Source organism: Lates calcarifer, linkage group LG23, assembly GCF_001640805.2.
Source record: "Lates calcarifer isolate ASB-BC8 linkage group LG23, TLL_Latcal_v3, whole genome shotgun sequence".
NCBI classification, from domain to species: domain Eukaryota; kingdom Metazoa; phylum Chordata; class Actinopteri; family Centropomidae; genus Lates; species Lates calcarifer.
In genome coordinates, this window is record NC_066855.1 from 15,435,399 (window position 1) to 15,457,536 (window position 22,138).

At 39.1% G+C, this 22,138-nt stretch overlaps 1 protein-coding gene across 1 annotated transcript in view; it reads right to left on the minus strand.

Moving 5' to 3' along the window:
* The window catches only part of myo1d (myosin 1D), a 94,466-nt gene that overhangs the window by 51,602 nt on the left and 20,726 nt on the right, over positions 1 to 22,138 (minus strand). Inside the window, exons 4-15 of the mRNA XM_018689436.2 lie at positions 21,589 to 21,754; positions 21,060 to 21,113; positions 20,587 to 20,682; positions 19,987 to 20,103; positions 19,176 to 19,379; positions 18,601 to 18,746; positions 18,277 to 18,391; positions 17,959 to 18,129; positions 5,713 to 5,783; positions 3,277 to 3,351; positions 2,785 to 2,917; positions 1,598 to 1,764 (exon numbers count right to left, since the gene is read on the minus strand). Coding sequence (XP_018544952.1) covers positions 1,598 to 1,764; positions 2,785 to 2,917; positions 3,277 to 3,351; positions 5,713 to 5,783; positions 17,959 to 18,129; positions 18,277 to 18,391; positions 18,601 to 18,746; positions 19,176 to 19,379; positions 19,987 to 20,103; positions 20,587 to 20,682; positions 21,060 to 21,113; positions 21,589 to 21,754 — 1,515 coding nt within the window. The remainder of the gene's footprint in view (positions 1 to 1,597; positions 1,765 to 2,784; positions 2,918 to 3,276; positions 3,352 to 5,712; positions 5,784 to 17,958; positions 18,130 to 18,276; positions 18,392 to 18,600; positions 18,747 to 19,175; positions 19,380 to 19,986; positions 20,104 to 20,586; positions 20,683 to 21,059; positions 21,114 to 21,588; positions 21,755 to 22,138) is intronic.

Consider the following 22,138-nt stretch of genomic DNA (forward strand, 5'->3'; position numbering starts at 1 on the left):
CTCGGCTTGCAAGCAAATTAGTGCTAACTGCCATGTAAACAGAATTGTAATGTAAGGTGTTTGAAGATCTGCATGAATAAAACATGAGTTCTTAACGCAGATCATTGACTAGTTACTTGTTATGTTACCACATTAAAACAGTCATTTTTCAGTATATTAAAATGTTTTACATCAACAACGCTTTCTAGTAATTATGATCCAATTTCAGTGTTTTCAGGCTGCTTTTAATCAAGGTCAGAGGACAAAAATATTATGCTAGCAGGAAACTAACAGAAAAGATAATGATAAGGGGGTTATTTTGTATTGGCTGCTGTAAATGCAGTTGATTAGCTGTGAGATTAGATTAGATGCAGGCTGATTAGGGTTTACACCCCCCACAGTTAGGACTTGTCATCTAGTATCTTGTAATTCGGGGCGGGGGGACATTTAACCTTCAAATCACAACCCTGCTTCACCAGCACAGTCTGAGTCATTGTAGACCAGGTCATAATACACATTTACTTAATACATCTAAATGATTTGACAATGCATCAAATTATGAATTATAATTGTGGTAATTTTTCTCAATGGCCTGACCTAATCAACTGAACCACATTAATTCACTGCTTACTGAGAAAAGGTGGCAAGGCAAGTGGTGCAACTTGATCAGGGGGATTTAGTCTTCAAGTTAATGACTTGTACTGTTCAAAAGTGACATTTGTTTTTACAAAACAAGGTTTATTACTTTCAAACTTGGGCTCCTCTGTGACTAAATGAATAATTCTGAGGTCTTTCTAACCTTATAATGTCTCTGGTAATTCACAAGAAAACCATTTGTAGTCAAAATGTATCACTGTCTGTGATGTCTAAGATTCATATTTAATTTTTTTTTCCATTTTAGAAATGTGTCATATTATGATAGTTTTGACGACCTCTGCGGCTGTGGCTACCCCAGTCTGCATGAAGTACCCTTGGGCAAGATACTGAACCCTGATTTGCTTCTGATGTGTCATCGGTATGTGAATGTGTACGAATGTGTTAGAAAGCACTTTGTGTGTATAGAACAAGTGCTGTTTGAATGTGTGTGTGAATGGGTGAATGTGACCTGTAGTGTGAGTGGTCAATATGAAAAGCGCTATATAAGTGCAGTCCATTTACCATTTACCTCTTACGTACACAAGATTGACCAAATCTGAGAGGCACTGTTAGTACTTTTTATAATCTTGAATCAGGTTTGGATTTGTGCACTTATCCAGTTAGTTGTCATCACATCTGTGGGTGGCACTGGAACAATTTAACACCTGGATCTGTATGAATCCTAATGAGCTGCTCTGGGCTTGAAATATTGTAATTTTTTTTCATTTAATTAGAGCTGAAATGATTAATCTAGTCAGAAATTACTTGTTGAATCACTTCAGTTCTTTTTTTATCCTCTCAAATAAGAGGCTTTGCTACTTTTCTCTGTCATATATCACAAAACATTAACAACCTTGGGTTGTAGATTGTTGTATCAGATACAACTGGGAATCTGGAAATGTCACTATGGCCCCTGGGGATTCATAACTAACTAAGGAGTAGAGGAACTAACTGGCTAATTAACTAATATGTTGTGGCATACCTCTGTAGGAAGCGAGGGTATGTCTGTCTGTAGGCAAAGCCGGCACGGCGCACTCTGACATTCTCCAGGAGGCCGAGGTATTCCACCTGATGGCGGCAGCGTTCCTGCTCGAACAGCAGAGGGGACTTGACATCGTTAGGCTTGATGCAGCGAACATAGTAGGGCTCCTGCAGAGCGGGGTGACAGTGAGTTACTACCACTGAACAAGTATTTAAGAGTAGCAAAGTTGTTCACAAAGCATTCACAACCTGAAGCTGCTTTGGTCACAATCATGTAGTGTCAAATAGAAACTTCCATAATAGTTTATTTGTGTCATTTCACATTAATGTGGAGGTTATACATGGATAATAACAATGTTAAATGCAAATATATTTATGTGATTAAGGAATTCGTATGATATTGTTGTAGAAATATGAAGCAAACATGTTTAAACTGTTAATTATACAGAAGCTAAAATGATCATGCAATTAACTGATTTATCAAACTACAGAATTATCAATAACTACTTTGATAATCAATTAACCATTTTTGCCTATTCTTTAGGCCTCGTAAAATGTGACAGCTCCAGCTTAAAAATTGTCATAATTTGGTGCTTTTCTTCCAATGATGTACTTTGGATTTTAGACTGTTGTTTGGCCAAAACAAGCCATTTAAGACACTTTGGGTTCTAGGAGCATTTTTCATTAACAATTACCTGATTAATCAAGAAAAAGGCTGTTAGTTGCAGCTTACGCCGTGTCCCTGTTGGTGTACACACTACTTCCTCTGACACTGTTATTATTGATAATACTAGCAATATGGTCTCAAAGTAAGACATAAACAGCCAATTTTTACTATTTCAACCTTGATAAAGACCCTTTAAAGTTGAAACTAGCTGGCATTTTAAAGAATGTACCAGGCTAAATAAAGGCTCTGAAAATAATTCCTATCCTTGCTCTGTCTAAGAGTGTCTGAAGAACTGTTTCTCTTCTTTTCACAGTGGTTTTAAGTCTAAGCCTTTTTCCTTTATGTGGTTGAGTAACATGTCTGCAAAGGTTAAAACTGTAAAAATAGCCCCTTTGCATACAATATGTGACCAATCTGCCTTCATCAGAGTTCTATAATAAAGGTTTTATGTTATTGAAATCCACATAATCTGTGCAACCTTGGATTGCTCATCAAATAATTAAGCAGTTCCGGCTCCTCACCTTGCAGGCCAGATTCTCCACCAGAGAGATCATGGAGTTTTTGAAGAGCGTCGCAGCTGTCAGCGGCCGTTTGGTGACCTCAGTGATGCTCAGTTTGCCCTCGGGCCACATGCCCTTCAGTACTGGGTTAGAACTGGACAGACACAAGGAAAACATGAAAAGCAGATCTGTATCAGTAGACGTTTGCAATACCTACAATATTATTGAGTAACCAACATAAATATAAAATATTAGTGCACATTAGACAGGTCAGGAATTACCAGACCTCACATTTATATTCAGCAGAGGAAAAACACCAGAGGATTGAAGTGGAGGAGGAGGAGGATGAGAGCAAATTAAGAGGAGATTAGTTGTACTAGTGCTGTGCTGTACTTTCTGAAGGGGTGTCATGTAATCAAAGTGCTGCAAAGAATACAGTGAGGAGTGTGTGGAGGTGATTTAAGCAGTCTGTATTACTCTGTGTGCGCACGCGTGTGTGTGTGTGTGTGTCACCTGTTGTATAGCAGTCTCTTGAAATCCTGGAACAGAGTGTCTTTGTTCTTATCAATAAAACCAACCACTGAGTACCTGTGAAAAGAGAGAGGCAGGTAAATGCATCTGCGTACATACACACACACACCCCTACACACTCTTTCTTCATGTTTGTACACACTGTCCTGCTCAGTGTCTTTAACCAGTGACACCATAACTACACGATAGAGAACTGTGCTACTATACACTAAATGAATGTGAGCGGTTAGTGATGAACAAGCTATAAATAACAGAGGTGTTATACCCCATGCTGTGAGATGTGAGGTGCACTCTGCCTCCTGCCTGGTCTAAGTGGCTCAGGGATCAGTCAAGGCTGCCAGTCAGGCCCTGCTCCTCAGTCTGAGTCATCCCTTGGGTGGCAGATACTTAACCCTCACAAATGGGCTCAACATGTTTCCCTGAGAGCACTTTTTGGGGGCTTAGCATGTGTGATTTATTCATCTGAATGGTGCCCAAGTACTTCAGGGACTGGGAAGTGGTGCTATCATTTTTAGGGGGACATCATGCAATGAGGATGTCAATTAATGTTCAAGTGTGTGCACCAGTGTGTGTGTGTGTGTGTGTGTATGCGTGGATGTGGTAGTGCATGTATACTACTGTTTGTGTATGGTTCTCCTTAAACCTGCAATAACTGATTCTTTTGGCCACCTGAGGACAGCAGAATTAAGTAGTGAACACAACACTGACACATCACTAGCTGTGTTTTTGGTCTCTACCATCTCCTGAGGGAAATATCTGGCTCTTTAACTGCTAAATGCTCCACTATGTTCACCAGCTAACTGTGTCTGTCTGCTATTTGGTGCAGAGCATGTAGTTCACAGCGGGTTTTTGGAGCTTTTTCTTTCTGGAAACAGCAGTAGTTGCTGCCAAAATCGACACTATAGGAGCAGTGAGGGTGAACCAAAACAGTAAAGCTGCAGGTCAGACAGCTACACAATGAGCTGAAACTCACTATAAAGTGGAGGGGAGCAACAAAATTCAGCTGATAATTCTCTGTAGGTTTATCACTACACATGACCCCTTTCACTTTGTCAATTGTTACACTGTCATCAAAAAATGATTATAGCCATATATAGCTGCTGTTGAATGCGAAGTACAGGCAAACTGTTGGCTGTTCTATATTAGACATTACAAAAGGCTATTTTCATGTCATTATTTTGTGTTATTACTCTGCTGCAGATTCAGTGTGGACTTTGTTTGTCCTGTGATTTGGCACAATTCATGTTTGTGCACCTTATTAAAACAGTATATACTGTAGCTTAAAATAGCATCCAGGCTGAGTAAATGGTTTGTAATGCCTTTTTGTAATGAACCGGACAGAAAAACAAATTATTCTTTATTCACACTGATCAGCACTAATCCACATTTTCATTCAGGGTTATTTGATGTTTGCCTCTTGTTTGAAAAGAAATAATTGTAATTCAACATGAAATTATCAAATGAAGCCATTTAGGGCCACGAGACTAGTTGTGTTCATGTACTGTCGGCCATTTTCACCCCAGTGAGATATAATTTTAAAAAGCAGACAAAGCCTGCATATTTACTGAGTCTGACTAAAGAATCATGTTTAAATGTCATTAAGTTCATAATGTGACCTTGGAATCTCTGTGAATGTTCTGCTGCTGTTTAATATGTGTTACATGTTTGTGAGATCCATCCATGTTGCTGAAACTGCAGTAAAGTTTTGCTTCTCTGCTGAAATGTCTTCCTTTTTTATTATTTACACACAGATAATATACTTTGGATAAAATATAGGCAACTATGATAAACAATTTAAGACAGCACAAATTTTCATCAACATTTTACACCCATATCCTCTAAACAAACACTATTCTGATGAGGCTAAAGTTTTACTTGTGAATGAAAACCACAGAAATAAACAGGCAAATCTGCACAAATCTAGTTTTATGTGCGCACTAAAATGGATATTCCCCAAAACTTATATTATTATTATTATTATTATTATTATTATTATTATTATTATTATTATTATTATTATTTATGACATGACATGAATATTTGACATTAACTGGTAAAAGGCATTACACAAAGTAAGTGATCAAGGGAATTATGCATTCTTACTAACAGGGTGGTGGAAAATATTCAAATTGAGAGGTCAAAGGGATAGGCAAAGGGACCTGGGTCATCACAAGAATATTTGGTCAAAATCTAATCACAAAGTGTGAATGACTGGTGTTCCCACATCCCTCAACAAGCATCAAGTTTCATTTAAGAACCCCAGCATCCATTTGCTCCTGAAGTGTTGCCAAAAGTACATGACTGTGGTTTCAGTGGGATGCTTTGAGGCATGAATATGTAAAAATGTACAAATGTGGAAAAGAGGATGAATCACCAGTAAAAGCTCTTCCTGAATAAATAAAACTTTAAGATACTTACACCACGTCTCCTGCATAGTGCCTGATGCGAAAGTCTCTGTCAAACTCCAAACTCTTGTCAGTTGGTGAGAGCTGCAAAGAGGAAAGCAGTGAATGAGCAACAGCAAAGGTTATCTCAGAACACTGTATTAAAAGAGCAAAGCCTTTAGTTAAAGAAAAAGAAATTCACCAGTCATCTGAAAAATAACTGATAATGCTAGAATTAGACTGATGTTTGCTTTGCTATCACAATAAGTATTACTCAAATTCAAATCTATCATCACTGGTTTTTGTAAGTCTTCATGTCTCAAGCCCTAATGAGCAAATTGCAAGTCAATGTTAAGCTGTAATTTATTATGCAACAAATTAACTGGACAAATTTAAAAATAAAAATTTCACTTTCTCTGCCACTTCAGACCAAATTTCAACATTTTCTTCCTCCTCTTTTCTGGCTCCCCCTCCCCTGTTCTGAATAATGTCCAGACATTAAAGTAACCAGTTTCTTTGAGATAATATATGAAAGCTCTTCCAGCAAAAAAGAGAAACAGTTTTTTAATGTTGTTGCAAGTAATTATCGACTGGTCTCTGAATGTTGATCAAAGTTGTGTTAATACATACATTTATACTCAGTATTCACAGCTGAAGCCAAGACCTCTTAGTGCATAGATCAAAGAGTACATATATATATAAGATGTCCAGCTATGCATGGACTACCACCAAAACCTGAGACTTGAATGTTTTTAAGTCCAAGTCAAGTAGCAGCAGTTAAGACCAAGTCCTTGTTTCACAATAATGATCAAACTCAGAAATAAGATCACTCTTACATTTTTACACAAGTTTCCCAAGCAGAACTAAACAGTAACTGCACACTGCATTGTCATTATTTTTGTATTAGATCTGGGGCTGGGAGGTTCATCAATTTCAGCCTCCAACAGCTATGAAATCAAGACAATTGAGATAAAACAATGATTGTGCTGCATCCCATTTCACAATGATGCTCTTGTTTCCTTTACAGCATGCGCTTTGGCCCATCCCTAAATCCACTCTCAGCCAGGTTTGGTATATTTAGTCAGATCAAGCAAAAATGATGGAAAGACAGCCTTTGGTCAATCAGACATGTAAAACCAATTCATCTGTTTGGAAACACTTTGGTTTCGAGGAGAGCTTTGGGCTGCATTGTTAGCCTCATTGGCTGCACATCCGGCTGTTTTAACCTCCCAGGTTCAAGATGTGTGGCCTTGCCCATATCATAGCTTAGATAAATAGTCTATCCTTGGAGATGTGCGCTAAACTTAATTTCAAATTGTCCAAAGTCTTACATTACCCTTTGTTATTAGTTTAAACACGTCAAACCATGCAGGTTAAACTTACTGCTACGAATGATTTGCAGAATTGTTAAAGCTACTGCAACAGCAGACGCAGTGGTGCGGAAAACACTCATGCTGTCAGAGTGGATCGAGACTTACAGGAAAGAGGAGGGGTGGAAGAGGAGCTAGAGAGAGAGAGTAAGACAGAGAAGAACGTGCAAGACTGTGCTGAATAAAATTCAAGAATGAGGGCAAGAGAGATGGTGAGACAAACACTGAGGAAAAAAGAGGAGGAGAAATTAATATGGTGTGATAAGAAGAGACAGTGCAAGCAAAAAAAAAAAAGAAAAAAGGAGAGAGTGTGAAAGTGTGTGTGCGATACTGATGCCAGTATGTAGGCCAGTTAGCAGAAGAGCAGAGAGGGAGGAAGCATGAATGGAAATGCAGAGAGGACTGCTGCAGCCCTGCAAAAGCCTCTGATAAGCATGATAAGGCTTCTTGTTTCATCCAAAACTGTGACAAGTAAGTTTGTGATGTAGAGGAAAGTTGTGTTTGTGTTTGTGTGTGTGTGTGAGGGATTCACAAAAAGTATTTTAATAACTTCGGAGATTAGAGTGTGACATAAGTGAAGAGAGGTATCCTGCACTCTCATCACAATCCCAAGAAGAACAGAGGAACAGAAGGCAGAGATTAAAGCTACAGGAAACAAGGAGGAGAAAAAACTCTATAAGCCCCTTGGGACAGATGTCTAAAAAGTAATACAGATACAGAGGAGAAACACAGACACAAAACTTGTGGAAATCACCTACCTACCTATAATTTATGTATATTAACTTAATTTGAAGTTGCAACAACTTATGAGTTTGGGAGGTGTTATGTAACAGGACCATTTCATCTGCTTTGTTGAGGTTTGTTCATATTGTGTCACCTATTCTGTACAGAAAGGTATTGCTGCCACACCAGCAAAAAAGTGCCAAGTTATAACGTGATAGTGAGTTATCACATTATGATGTGAAACAAAATTATCTTGTTATAATGTGATAGTGATATGTATTGATTTTTCTGGTGTGGCAGCAGTACGTTTCTGTAATTTTGTTATGTTACATTGAAAATAGAAATTAAAACAAAAAAAAAAAACAGAGGCTGGGCAGAAGTGTGGAAAGAAAGCAAGAAGGGAATACACAGTAAACAAATAAAACTTTTACAGCCACACTTCCAACATTTCACACAGATGCTATTTCTGTCAGCCAAGCTAATACTGTGTGTCCCATTACTTTATGAAAATGCTGAATGACTCACTGAGGGCTCAGTGCTCTCAGACAGGACTCCCCCCCCCCCCCCCCCCCCCCCCCCCCCCACACACACACACACACACACACACACACAAATTCTCGGGCAATAAGACAGTGATAATAACAGAGGGAACAGTCCTATGAGAGGAAATATTGCAAACACAAAAAAACTCACAGACACAAAAAGATTTACCTCAGGGAACTAAATGAATCAGTCAACCTTGATTTAAGTCCAAAAGCACAAAGACTCCACAGTAAATCTTTGACAGGTCCAAGTGCACTTTAGAAACCTATTGAAGCACTGAAGTGCCCCCAGTAACAGTTTTTTATTGTCATCAGCAACGTGTACAAAGGAAAGAAATCGTTATTAAAAAACATTATTTAATGTACATAATTAGCAAAACACCACACTGCATAATTTAGTGGCTTCCAGTGCCATTTCAATAAGCTCTTAATGCTCAAGATCTTAATTTTAAGCATGTCTGGACTCTCCCTGTGGGCAGCAAAACCAAATTCTTCCAACTGTCTAAAGTCTAGCCGATAATCTATTAGAAAATTCAAAACACACACTTTACAGAGGGAAACATTTGCAGGAAACACATACATGAATGCAGACAGACACAGACACACAGAACAGACAGACAAACAGATGCACTATCAGACAGACAGCCTGCATCTGCTGGAAGCCACACCGCCCCTCATCCATCACAATCAGTTACACTCTATTACACACATCGCACACACAAACACACACGCACTATGGTGCACACACATGAACCAGACACACATCTTGGCAGCTTTATCATTAGCACCTCTGCTGCGTTTGGGATTCAGCCTAATTTTAAGACCGAGGGTGTGATAAAATGGTGGTGGCAGTGTGTGTGTTTGTGTTGTGTGTTTGTGTGTGGAGAAGGAGGGCAAACTAAGAGAAGCCAAACAAGGTCAGAATAATGAGAAGAGGAAGTGAGGAGGGGAACGTAAGCGTGAACCCACAGACAGGGCAGACACTTACATTAAGACTTACAATTCAGAAGAAATAATCTAAGGAAAAGATTGTGTATCAATATGAGACCCATTTAGCACCTATATTATAATATTATAAGATGTTTTATGATATCATTTCTACCTAACTGTGATGGGCATTTGTCACTTTTGTTTTACAATTGTTTTACAGTGTTTCAGTAACATTAAAGTTACATTTAATCATGCAAAGGTTTCTGTTGCAAAGTAAAAGTATTTTGCGCTTCATTGTTTATGAAAGAAAGTTGACACCTGCAACTAAAACCTGTGCAAGCATAAATTGCTTTCCCTTTAAAAGTAACTGTAGAGTACACTGCACTGAGGTCCCACTTGTTCCAGTGGAAATGGTAGTGATGCTAATTCAGGCAGTAAAACATAGTGATTATGCTGAGCTTCAGGCAAATTGCTTCATGAATGTAAAGCAGGAATAGCGCTGAAAAAGAGTGAAGTCAGCAGGCTTTCCCAGGACTAACCAAAGTTACAAAATGAAACACGAGTAGCATGTGCTACATATAGTACTAGGGTTACATCTGCTGATTATTTTTCCTGTTATTTGTTTGGTCTATTAAATGTCAGACCACAGTGAAAAATTATGTGGTGCTGTAGTTCACAGTTTCTTAAAGCCCACAGTAATTGTGGTCATTGGGATGATTGTTTTGTCTGAAAACCAAATAGTCCAAAACCCAAAAATATTCAATTTACAAAAAAGAAAAGCACAAAATCTTCACATTTGAGAAGCTGGAACCAGAATATTTAGCATTTCTGCTTAATCAGTCATCAGAATTGTTATTTTTTTCACTACATACTTTCATTTTATGGTCAGTGAAGTGATCATGAGTGAAAAGCTATGAAGATTCAACCTTCCAAGGATTTCTTAGCCTTCACATCACCCTCTTCCCTCATTTGAAATGGATAATCTGTACAAAAGAAGTTACTGATGGTCAGAGAGACAGATGAATTATGCAGCTAGAAAAGGAGTTTCAGACACAGCGAGCCACTGAAACTAGTAAGAGGTACTGAAGAAAGAGCCAAGGTGACACGATAAAAAAAATAAAACAATGAGCTTTAACAGGAGATACAGAGGAGCAGGAGGAATGTTTTCAATTTAAATAACTAAAATAAAGACAAAGACAGAACAGAGAAGGTGAGTTGGAAATGGGTGGGGTTTTGGGGGGAAGATGGGGGATATATAAATTAGCTGCAGAGAAAAACAGACAGGAAAACTGTGAACAGAGGGAGAAGTAAGGTGAGAAGGCGAGAGACAGAAAGAGAGAGAAAATAACGCGAACAGGATGGATGGACTGTCTCAGGTACTGCAGCAGCACCCGGTGTTAATGTGACAGGAAGCTATGATAAGATGCTTCCACACAACATTCGCACCTTTAGCTCTTACTGCTGTGACACATCTTGAGTTGTTTGAAGAGAAAAGACACAGATTACAGGAACCAACCACTGCATGTTTTAACTATAGAAACTGAAGTACAGGATATTGAGTGTTTTTTTTTTCCAAGAGAATGGTGTGAATCATATGTTGCAGCCTATAAAGTCACTAGATCTCATCCACCTATGAGAGTTTATGGAGAGACCTGTTCAACAGCACTCTTCTCCTCCATCATTAAAACCGAACAGGATAGAACATCTTTTAGAAGAATGACGTTCATCCCTCAAGCAGAGTTTAGGGAGACTCAGAGAATAAGGACAATGACATGAAACTTCCCTGAAGGCTCTTGGTGAAAGGACATGTTATTAATGTATTATGTTGGTACTTTAAGAGATAGGTTCAGTCTATCTCTCACTCACTCACATGTATATATGTCCAAAGCAAATGTATTTGGTCTGTGTAATTGTTCCTCGTGTGCATATTGACTGTCGAGAGATTCCTTTCTCACACAATTTAATGTAACTGATAAGAATAAAATTCCAGACAGACTTGAAAAAATGTGTGTTATTTCCCAAAACAGCAAGATGGCTACTAAGTTTGAATTATTATTACACTATTTATACTCTGGTAGCTATCTGTTATCTCTGTGTTTATTAGGCCAGTGTGGGTAAATCAACACACAGGACAGATTTATGGTAATATTTGAAATACAATGAAATGACCTATTTTGTCAGGTAATTAATTTACTGGATCACTCAAATGAATGAAAAAGAAAACATTTTCCATAAGATTTATAGTACCATGATCTATACTACAATATAGATATATAGACAAGAAAATCAGATTTCTGTAATGTGGGTAAACCAACCCTCAATAATTTAAGCCCCTGCACTCCAGAAAGTCTTTTACTCTGGTAAATCGGTTCATTAAGTCTGACTGAATTAATTCAAATCACTTTTACTCATTTTATTAACAATTTTAGTCCTCAGAACAGTTTCACCTGATGAAATGTGCAGGAGTCCCTGACTTGGCGAGCCTGTGATGCTGAACTGTTGTTCAGCCATTTTTCTGTGCAGACAAAACAAAAGGAGTCGATTGGTTGAACTTCAGCTAGAAACAAACTGTTCTCAACTTTTTGTTGTCCACACACATTGATTACTGTGACACTCCAAGTATAAGACAACTCCTACCTCAATCTGACCCTCCCTGACTCTGCTTCTCTCCCTCCAGCACCTGCTGCAATCATTTCCCCAGCAATCCTGTTTGCCACCTGTGCCCTCCTGCTCTCTAGCCTCTGGACTAAACAACCATCGACAGTACAAGGGCACAAGCCAGACCTCCTGATGAGCAGTGTCTGACTGTCTCCAAACCCGTCAACAACTCACAGTGGGTACTGTGGGAGCAAATCCAGGCGGCAGATGAGGAGATGGATTTTGTGTTTCATGCCCAGTGCACTGAGTGGCAGCTGTCAGGGTATTAAAATACTGAGTATCGAGCTACATCCTCACTCTAAACAGACAAATATATTAGTACATCTCCTCTAAAACCCATCAAACTGTCCTGATGCTGGACTGCTGGCTACTATATCCACAGCTTAATGCGCTTGTAAACATCAATTAGGTGTCCTTATGTGTCCTTTCAGCTGCTGCTGACCTTGTGCCCCCCTGGAGCTAATGACCACAGAGTCTCAGTGATTAGCATCACCAACACATGGCCCATGAAGGCTTTACCAGTTAGCACAACCCTCCTACATGCATACATGTGGCATGTGACACACACGCACACACATACAACACATCCTATTAGTATGCTGTACCTGTACATGCCATGTGCTGAGATGCTTGTGCAAAGTAAATGTAAAAAAAAAAAAAAAAAAGTTCCAGCAGATAGAAAAATTTGGGGAAAAAAATGACAGAGGAAGTGAAGACAACAGAGAGGTACTGAGGGAGGCATTGTGAAAGAAAAAACTGAAGAAAGAGTAGGGAGAGACAGGGAGACGTGTGTTGACGGTTCCTGCAGGAGCTAATGTGTCATCAAATGATTAACATGATTAGCACATCTGGTGAGATCAAACACACACTGAGAGGAGATGCAGCAGCACTAGTAGCACTCCAGTCAGCCAAAAACAAAATCTGAGGCTGCAGATGACACAGGATCACCAAAACTGGACAATTGAAGACTGGTAAAACGTAGCCTGGTCTGACGAATCTGTAGTCCTGCTACAGGACTACAGATTCGGACCCGATCAGCCTTGTATCAACAGTTCAGACTCGTAGTGCTACTGTAATGGTGTGGGGAACATTTACTTGGCACACTTTGGGCCCCTCATTACAAATCAATCATCATTTCAATGCCATAGCCTCTCTGTTGCTGACCATGTGCATCCCTTTATGGCCACTGTTTACCATCATCTAATGGCTACTTCAGCTGGGATGTGGTAGCATGGGAGATTAGCAGAATGAATGTGCAGCTGACAAATACAGAAATAATGTGATGCTATCATGTCAACATGAACCAGAATCTCAAAGGAATATTCCCATCAATGTGTAAAATCCAAATGTTATGTTGTTCCTGATAAAGTGCTTGATGAGTACATTTTTGTGAATCCAATTTCCTTGTTACTGTACAGCTACTGTTTATGGTATCTCATCTTTTCATGTGTTTAGTTTGCTAGTTTTTGGATAGTGATGGGGCTCTACATCACAGAAGAAAACGCCATATTCAGGCAATAAGACACTAAGAAAACTAAAGAATATCACCAGCCAGTTTGGTTGTGGTGCAGAGACCTAAAAATAGATTCAAAAACTGAATGACTCAAGTAAACAAGTATGCAGTTTGCTGGTAGTAGGTCAGCAAGAGTGAAACATTTATGAAACCAAATAAATTTCAGTGTGATGAAAGTGTAGAGTTTAGCAAAGACAAACTGATGGAAAAAAAAGAAAAAAACTAGAGACGGTTAGATTTTACAGCATCAACACACAGGCAAAAATCACAGTGAAGCATCATTCACAGCACACTATATTCAAGCATTTCCCTTTAGGTAAGACATCTCTGTAAACAAGCCTGTGACTCCCATGCATCAAAGGTCTCTGATTAATTCATAACAAGGCTGAGAAGCTTGGAAGCCAGTAAAAAGAATTTATCATCAGCAGACTGCAAAGCAACAGGACATATTGAGATGTGAAAGTGCAGTTTAGAAGCCACAGCAGACTGAATCTGTTACTAATATAAACTTTCTTTCCTCTCATTGCCTTTCCTCTCCTACTTTTGATGCTATTAGGTCTCTTCAAGATTGTCTCTATATAAGTATATGTACAGGTTTTGTACACTGTGACAGCCATGTGTCATTCCATGTGGTTGGGTTATGTTAATTTACTGTGCACACAGGCAGCATCTAATGAATGAGCAAGCAGGATGAATGGCCTGGACAGGGTGTGCTATTTGTGCGTTAGAGCATGTTTGAGCTGTAGACAGGTAGACAACAATGCAAAGACAGAGTGAAGCATCATTCTGCACTGAAAGGAGGGTGAAAGCATAACTGCAGACACACAGCACAGATTGTGTTACAGAACATCTCCTGGAATAGATCTCTGTCTCAGTCTCTTCCTATGCGTCTCTCTTTTCTGTCTCCTTATTTCTTAGCAGTAAGCTCTCATAAAAGTGCTGAACACTTAAGCAGGAACTGATGACATTGAATCTATATATATTTTGTTTGTTTTGTGGCAGTAAGAAATGGTTGGCAGGACTCAGGGTTCCTTCTTCACCTTAGAAAACAGAAGCTTGACAGTTATTTGGCAACTGACTTCACAGTTTTTTCTGAAGTTACAGTATTTTGCTTTACAAAGTAACACAAGCTGCTTTAAGCTTGTGTTAACCATTTTAGGGTCTGATTTTCTAACCCTTTTCTCTTGAATTTGGTAAGATATTGCAAACATGTTCACAAACAAAATCTTAATTTTTATCTGTTAGCCTGCTCAACCTAGTTGCCAACATTTGGTGCTAGACATAATGGCTTTGTTAGAGCTTTTTGGTAAATTAATTCACTGTTAATATCAAAATATGGATTAATGAAGCCTTGATATATATACTTAAAACATGCCATGAGTACAAGTGCTTCAGCGAATATTACACACTGCATTTCCACTCCCTGTTTTCATACTCTCTTTTTACTGGGCTCAACCACTTCTCTCCTTGATGTGCATATCTCATTTCCTCTCACATTTAATTCCCAGTCTCTCCCTGTGTACCCCTCTTCCTCTTCTCTCCCCTTCTCTCTCTCGCACTTCATCTTTTTTTCAACCTTCACACTTTTATGCTGGCAGACAGACTTGAGAAGATGTGAGCTATGTGGCTAGAAAGCCACGGCAGGTCTTTAAAGTCTGCAGAGCTCGTGTACACTTTGTACCCTCAGAGCCTTGAAATTTTCAGAACTTTCCCAAGAGCTAATTTGCATCATGAGTGTGGGTTAGGATGTCTATTTTGGGTCACAATAATATACAGAGAGAGAATTTCCTTCTCTTTTTTCTTTAGCTGAAGGTAATTCAGTAAAGTCATGGTTCCACTCTGCTTCTGAGATTGAAAAGCTAATCAAGATCATCTGGAAAGTAACAAGAATTAATACTATAATTTAGAGCTGTTATATCTGAAATACACAGACAACACGTGACAAGAGCAACATGAATCTAAATACTACATTAATACAAGTAATAACGATTAAAATGAAGATAAATAACAGCACACTAAAACTTGCACTAATATTATTAATGAGTTCATATTATTCAAGTCCACAGAATACATTCAGGTTTGCTTGACAGTAAAGAACAGGTACAGTCAATCTCTACTATCAGAATATCTTAAGGTAATGGATGAAAAAGGCTGCAACTTTTACTCTGACCACTGAGTGGTGCTGAGAGCAAAATGTCTAATTAGATTGCACTACCTTTTCAATTAATGCCTGTGAGGGTCGTTATAAGACAATCAATCAACCTCAATATCAATCATCACAGTAATCAGTCACCCTAAACCACAGAAAAGGAGATTATTCTTGTCCAAGGTTTCATTCAACTCCTGTGGCTCTATTGTGTTCACCTTATACATCCAGTACACCACCTCTGATGCTTTGAATTAATGTTTTGATTCAATAAATTCTCTGGAATGTACTTGTATGTACATATTCTTGGTCCAGGGAACCGACTAATAGAATCTGCTTAACTATTCATTACTCCTCCACCATTTATTGTTCCAAACTGCAATGAAGACCATTCATAGTTAGTCTCTTCTCAGAAAAACAAATTCCATTAAGCACAATATACAGCCTAGACATTGTGACATTACAATCTTCATAACTGGACAGTCTGATGCTGGGTTTTTATTTTTGTTAAAATTTTGAATTTGTAAGTGATCATCTATGCAAAAGTTGATCTCTTTGCTCCAGTAAAACATCCACTTTGTGTTTCTCAGATTCATTTTAATGACAGCAATATTAAGTGTTATGTGTGTATGTGGAAGGCTCATATACTCTGGCTACATTAATTTTCAAGAATGCTAATAAAAATGGTAATACACACTGTCTGTCCCTCCCAGAAAATGGAGATGTACTAAGGGTCCTAACAATTCACACTACTTGCTGACAAAAAGTCCATTATGTTAATGTTGCCTGGCAACAGGACACCAGACAGTACAGAAAAAAGATCTCTGGCTAATATTGATTCATGCCAATACTCGTTCTTGGAAGTAACAGATGGATCGCTGTACGTTTCAACCCCTGATTTTACATGTCTTTTAAACTTTGCTGCCAGAGGAGGAGCAGGTCAGAGAGCAGCAGAAGGGCGACAGTAGGGAGCATATTGACTCCAAGATGATAGGAAGAAGGGAAGCTTCACCAATCAATAAACCCTGCAGCACAGTAAAGTCTTTACCTCATCTTGATTCAACCTTGCTTCATTCAGTTTCCTCATCATTGTGCACTTTATTCTCTGAGAAACTGTGTCTGCAGGGTTCAGCACCCATTGGGCTGGCTCAATATTCTTTTCTTTGCATCGCATGGGAACGTGTAGCTGCCAGCAAGTCTTTGAATAAGCTCTCTGACACAGTGCCTCACTTTGTGGCCTGTGTTTTTATCTGCACTGGACAGAAACATATACAGATGTTTGCATACCACTTGTCACCATCCACTTTCACTGCATCAACATCTTTCTCCCTGTGTTCATCCCAGTTCTCTGTTCCTCTGCTTGGTTTTCCTCATAAATTTGTAAATACGTCCCCTCCACTTCCCTCCACCACCCATTCTAACACAGCAAAGCACCAGCTCCATACACTCCCATTGGCTGGCAGTGACATCACTTGTGCAAAGTGTTGAGTCAGACTCCTGCTCATTCTTTCTCTGCCAGCTGATGCCCCCTTGTGTTGTCAAAGAAAACTGCAGGCATCAACTCTGCTGTGGTTTAAAGTCTATTCTTGGCTGTGCTAAACACCTTTTTACATGTTTAACATCAGCAGAGAAACTCAAATACACTGACTCCAGGTCAGTGACGATGAGTGACTTTTACCCTGTTTAAGCCATCTGATCCCAAACACAAAACCTGGATGTTAAATTAAATTGGATTATGTCTTGTCTGGCCTCACAGACCATTAGAGAGAATTAGATTGTAAGCCTTCCTGATTATTAAACAGGATCATGTTCAATCTCTTCCTCTGGTGCTAATGGTTATTTACTGGACGGTGTAATCTGCCCTCTGGTGTTCTCAGGTTACCACAGCCATATCCTGCATCATCACAATATAACGTTCAGGGTTTGTTGATTAGTTTAATGTTTCAGCTTGTTTAATTTTATTCAAAAATTGTGCCAGCAATCTATGATAAAAATCCACTGTTGTGCACCTAAAAGTAGACAATAACTTGTTTTTTACAGAGAAAGCGATTGACTAATTTGTTAATCTTAGGTATTTAAAAAAAACTATTACTGCAACTAGTGTGCTCAGTAAAAGAGAAAGGAAACATGAGAAGGAGTACGATGGGTGATACAGATGACAAACTAGATTCAAACCCATTAAACATGCCAAGAATGCTAGACCGCATTTTGTTTTTGGCCCCCCCACGCAGCTAGTCATGTACTTTAATCTAGTTGACGTAAAACTTTATGAAAAGACTATTTTCATTATCGATTAATTAAACAGAGCAGTTTGACGTTTCTGCCCAAAAGACGACTTAAATGGCTGATTTATCATCAAAATAGTTACTAGGTCAGACATATATTTAGTGTTTCCTACCTTGCGGCTGGTGTAGTGGGCGTGTTTGGCCAGCTTGCCATTGAGTCCTTGGAGGAAAACCTCATCTGTGACTTTTCCCACGTTCATACAGGCCTCATCCAGAACAGAGAAGATGCCCTTATGCTGCTGCTCCACTAAGTCCACAATGATCTGGTTATTGAAGTAATCAATCTAAATAAAGAGAACATGTTATCCTGTTATGTTACATATTAAATATCAAATAATAAGCCCCAAGGATGGCAATACAAATGAAAATGAAAACAGACATTCCCAACCATAAAGTAAAAACATTAGGACAAAAAAAAATGTCCTTCATACATGTTTCCAAGGGATGCCTTCTCTCTGATACTCTTCCTGTTCCTGCTTCAGCACCAGCTGGATGAACAGCTGCTGTAGCTTTTCATTGCAGTAGTTGATGCAGAACTGTTCAAAGCTACGGCATAAGAAACAGAAGAGATTAAATCTTAATACTGATTACTATTAACTAATATGAGGTTATTATTATTAGGTTATAAAAACAAAAACTTACAGATGACAATTGTAATCCTCACACAACCAATAAAATCAAATGTTTAAATGGTAAATATGGACACAAAAGTGAAATAGTTTTTATATTGGTGGAATATCCTGTCTCATCCTGACCTGTTGTTCTGGAAAATCTCAAAACCGTAGATGTCCAGCACCCCAATGACAGTGTTCTTCCCGTGGACTCTGGCATCATAGTTTTTCACCTCAATTATGTCATTGATTCGTCCCACAATCCAGCAGAACAGACGCTCATACATGGCCTGAGGATGACAAAAATATTTAATGTAAGATGTGTGTAGTAGATTAACTGGCTGCTAGATGGTGAGCAAGCACCTTGCTCATGGGCACAGAGTAGTCTACCACACAGTTGCAGAGGGATAGCTGGGAGTTAAATGTCAAAATATCAGTGAGTCAGACTCTGGTTCACAGCCCACAGTGCTGGTCTTGAAGCTGCCTACATACATTGCTTCCTCCACAGTCTCCAGCCTCTGTCTGGAGTCATAACATTGTGACTCATGTTTGTGTGAATCAGTGTGAACTGCAGTAAAAATATCACCAAGTGCTAAGTGAAATGTCACAACCCTGCAGGCCTCAGCAGGCAAATGTTGTTTAATCTTTTTTTGTTTGTTTTGTTTTGTGCAGTGCTGCCTGAGAAGACGACAAACAACATGTAATTCTTCTGTGTTAACCTTGGCTAGAGCGTCCCGTCCATAGCTGGCCTCTTGTGCCGTGTGTTGTTTTTCAATGACATCTCGGCCCGTGGCCACAGTGCGGTAGAGCAGGGCCTTCTCCACATTCTCCTCCTTAGTGGAAAGCAGCTCCCTGATCACAGACACCAGTTTTGTGTTCTCTATCAAGGTCACATCACCATCCACCCCGAATGTCAGGTTCCCCTAGAGAGAGAGACCAGAGAAAGAAAGGATTTCTTAGTTTGAAAAGAGTTAAATGAGAAGACTGACACTATGTCTATCCATTACATATGATGCTAGAGCCACCAAAGATTTAATATGTTAATTTGTAAAATTTGGACACGTTGACAGACTAACCACCTGCTAGCTTTACCTTCATATTTAATGTATAGACATGAGCGTGGTCTCCATCTTTTCATCTAATTCTCTGTGCACAGCAGTTCAGCTGCAAAAATGTCCACAGGCAAACATACAATTCAACACTGATGAAAAATAAAGTTAAATGAATTATAAATGAATGTTTACTTGGGTTTAAATGGAGAGGCTCTTTCAAAGAAGCTCTACTGAAAATCAGCACCTGCTTCTAAACTTGATGGCCCTAGTTAAACTCAAATAACTGTGTTAGAACTGTCTCCATTTCCCCCTATAATTAGTACCATACTACATAATTCTTTGCAGAAAACTTCCCAGGAAGTTGCTTGGGAATAAGGGACCCATAAAATAAGATTAATTGTGAACTGCCTTGGGATTAGACACACTATACAGTAGTGGTATAAGAAATGAGAAGGGATTTGTTATTATCAGTTATTACCAGATGTAGGATGGTGGCCAGGATCTTGTAAACAGTCTGAATCTCGTCCCCTGTGAAACCAATCACTTTCATGGCATCGGCTACAGCTTTGAAATCAGCCCCATCGTTGATGCAAGACTGGAGAAAAAGAGAGAAATGTTGGAGAAGGATGATAAAACAAATACAAATGTTGACCCACTACCTTTTTTGACCCAGAGCCACAGTCTTTTCCTTTTTCCTTCGATTAATCTAGCCAGGATATCAAACTCCTACAGTAAATTAAATTACAAACTGGTGCTGATCTGTGATGTCTGGCTGTAACAATAAGAGCCTCTAGGGCACACAGTGTGAAATCTACCACCTCAGCTGTTTGGATGTATTATATTCCATGACGTCAGGCTGTTTGTTGCTGTCGAGTGGTTTTGTTCCTACTCATTAAGCTCATGCAAAGACAGCAGCGCGCAGCAGAGGTCTAAATTAAAACAACTTTTGAAATACCACACTTATGTACAGTGCAGTGACTCAGAGCTTGTGATCACTATACACTTTACACTTGTACTCCAAATATACATACAAACATACTCACAAATGTTTGTGCATGCACAGAATTGTACAATATACCTTAATCTGGCCTCCAACTTTGATGTAGTTGTAGGCTGTTGGGTCCTTCTGGATGTGAAGAGAACGCAACAAGGAATCTGGAGCTCCTCTGAGCAGCTGGTGGAGGACCAAGCACACATTCTTTAACTGCAACACTTCATGCAGTACTTTCACATCATTAGAGAGGCTACAATGCAGTGTATGAATGTCACTTATGAATTTGATGCATCCATCCAAAAAGATCTCTCCAGTCTTTCACAGTGAAACATCCAGTACAACTGTGACCTGATTATCAACTCACTGTACTCCTATATGCAGGAACAAAAGGTCTGTCGATGCTGCATGGATTCATTTTCCTGCTGGGAGGCTCAGCCTTTAATGTGCTTAACATACAAAATGAATGACTGCATGTACACATATAATCTACTCATGCCCTCTTCACATGCAAACGCACAGGTGTGTAGACACACACACACACACACACACACTCTTACCTGGTAGTATGAATGAAAACTTCTCTCTCCTTCCTGTTGGAAAATCACTCTGGACTATTGGAGAAAACATGACAGAGACGGAAGTTTGTCACTGCAGCATTCTGCTATATGATTGCAAAAGCTGTATTACAATCTCAGCCGGCAGTTGCCAACCTTTTAGGCATGTGACATTTTTAGCATGCAGTGAAGGGACAAAGAGGAAAATGGCTACCATATGGCTAACAGTGCTGTATGGGAATTATCAGTACAGTTGGAACAAATTTTGAGCAAATACTTGGCTGAGAAAACATGCTGTAAAACACACATATTAAACCCATTTACTAATATGAACATAAAAAAATAACACAACATGTACTAAGATACAAAATATAACATAAAATCTACACAAACTGACTTCTATAGTGGATATAATGCATATACTTACAATGAATACATCTGGAGTTTTTACTGTACAAATCAGTGGCTACACTATCATCAGGTAACAGGTATGACTACCCTTCATCCCTGAGGCTCGTTGATGCGCCTTTACCTTTTCCAGTAGGTAGTTGTTGATATGGCCTCCGATGGGATCTCCCTTGAAGTCAAAGTTAATGTCCATGTACTTGCCGAAGCGGCTGGAGTTGTCGTTGCGGTTGGTCTTAGCATTCCCGAAGGCCTCCAAGACACAGTTGGATTTAAGCAGCATGTTTTTTACCCTGTGGGGAAGCAGGATGATATCAAAGGCAACGCAGACAATTAAAAGAAGGACACACACTGTGGAGTGTGATAAAGAACACCATCTATATACTCTGATTATGCTACAATTCACTGATAAAAGTCTGTCCACCGTGTTATTTCATTTCTTTCCATCTCAGTGCTTGAAATCAAAGAAGAAAATGACAACAAAGCAAAAACCTGCTTAATTTTGAGTTCTATTTTTGGGAAACTACTTTCCCACAGTTGCCATCATCCAAAAAAAATAAACTGAGAGTACAATGTACAAAATGTTAAAGAGTCACATATACAAATCCTGACCAAACAAAGAGTCCTGTGTTGTCAGTGATGTTTTGGCCAGACGGGTTTGTCTGCTCAGGATTTGA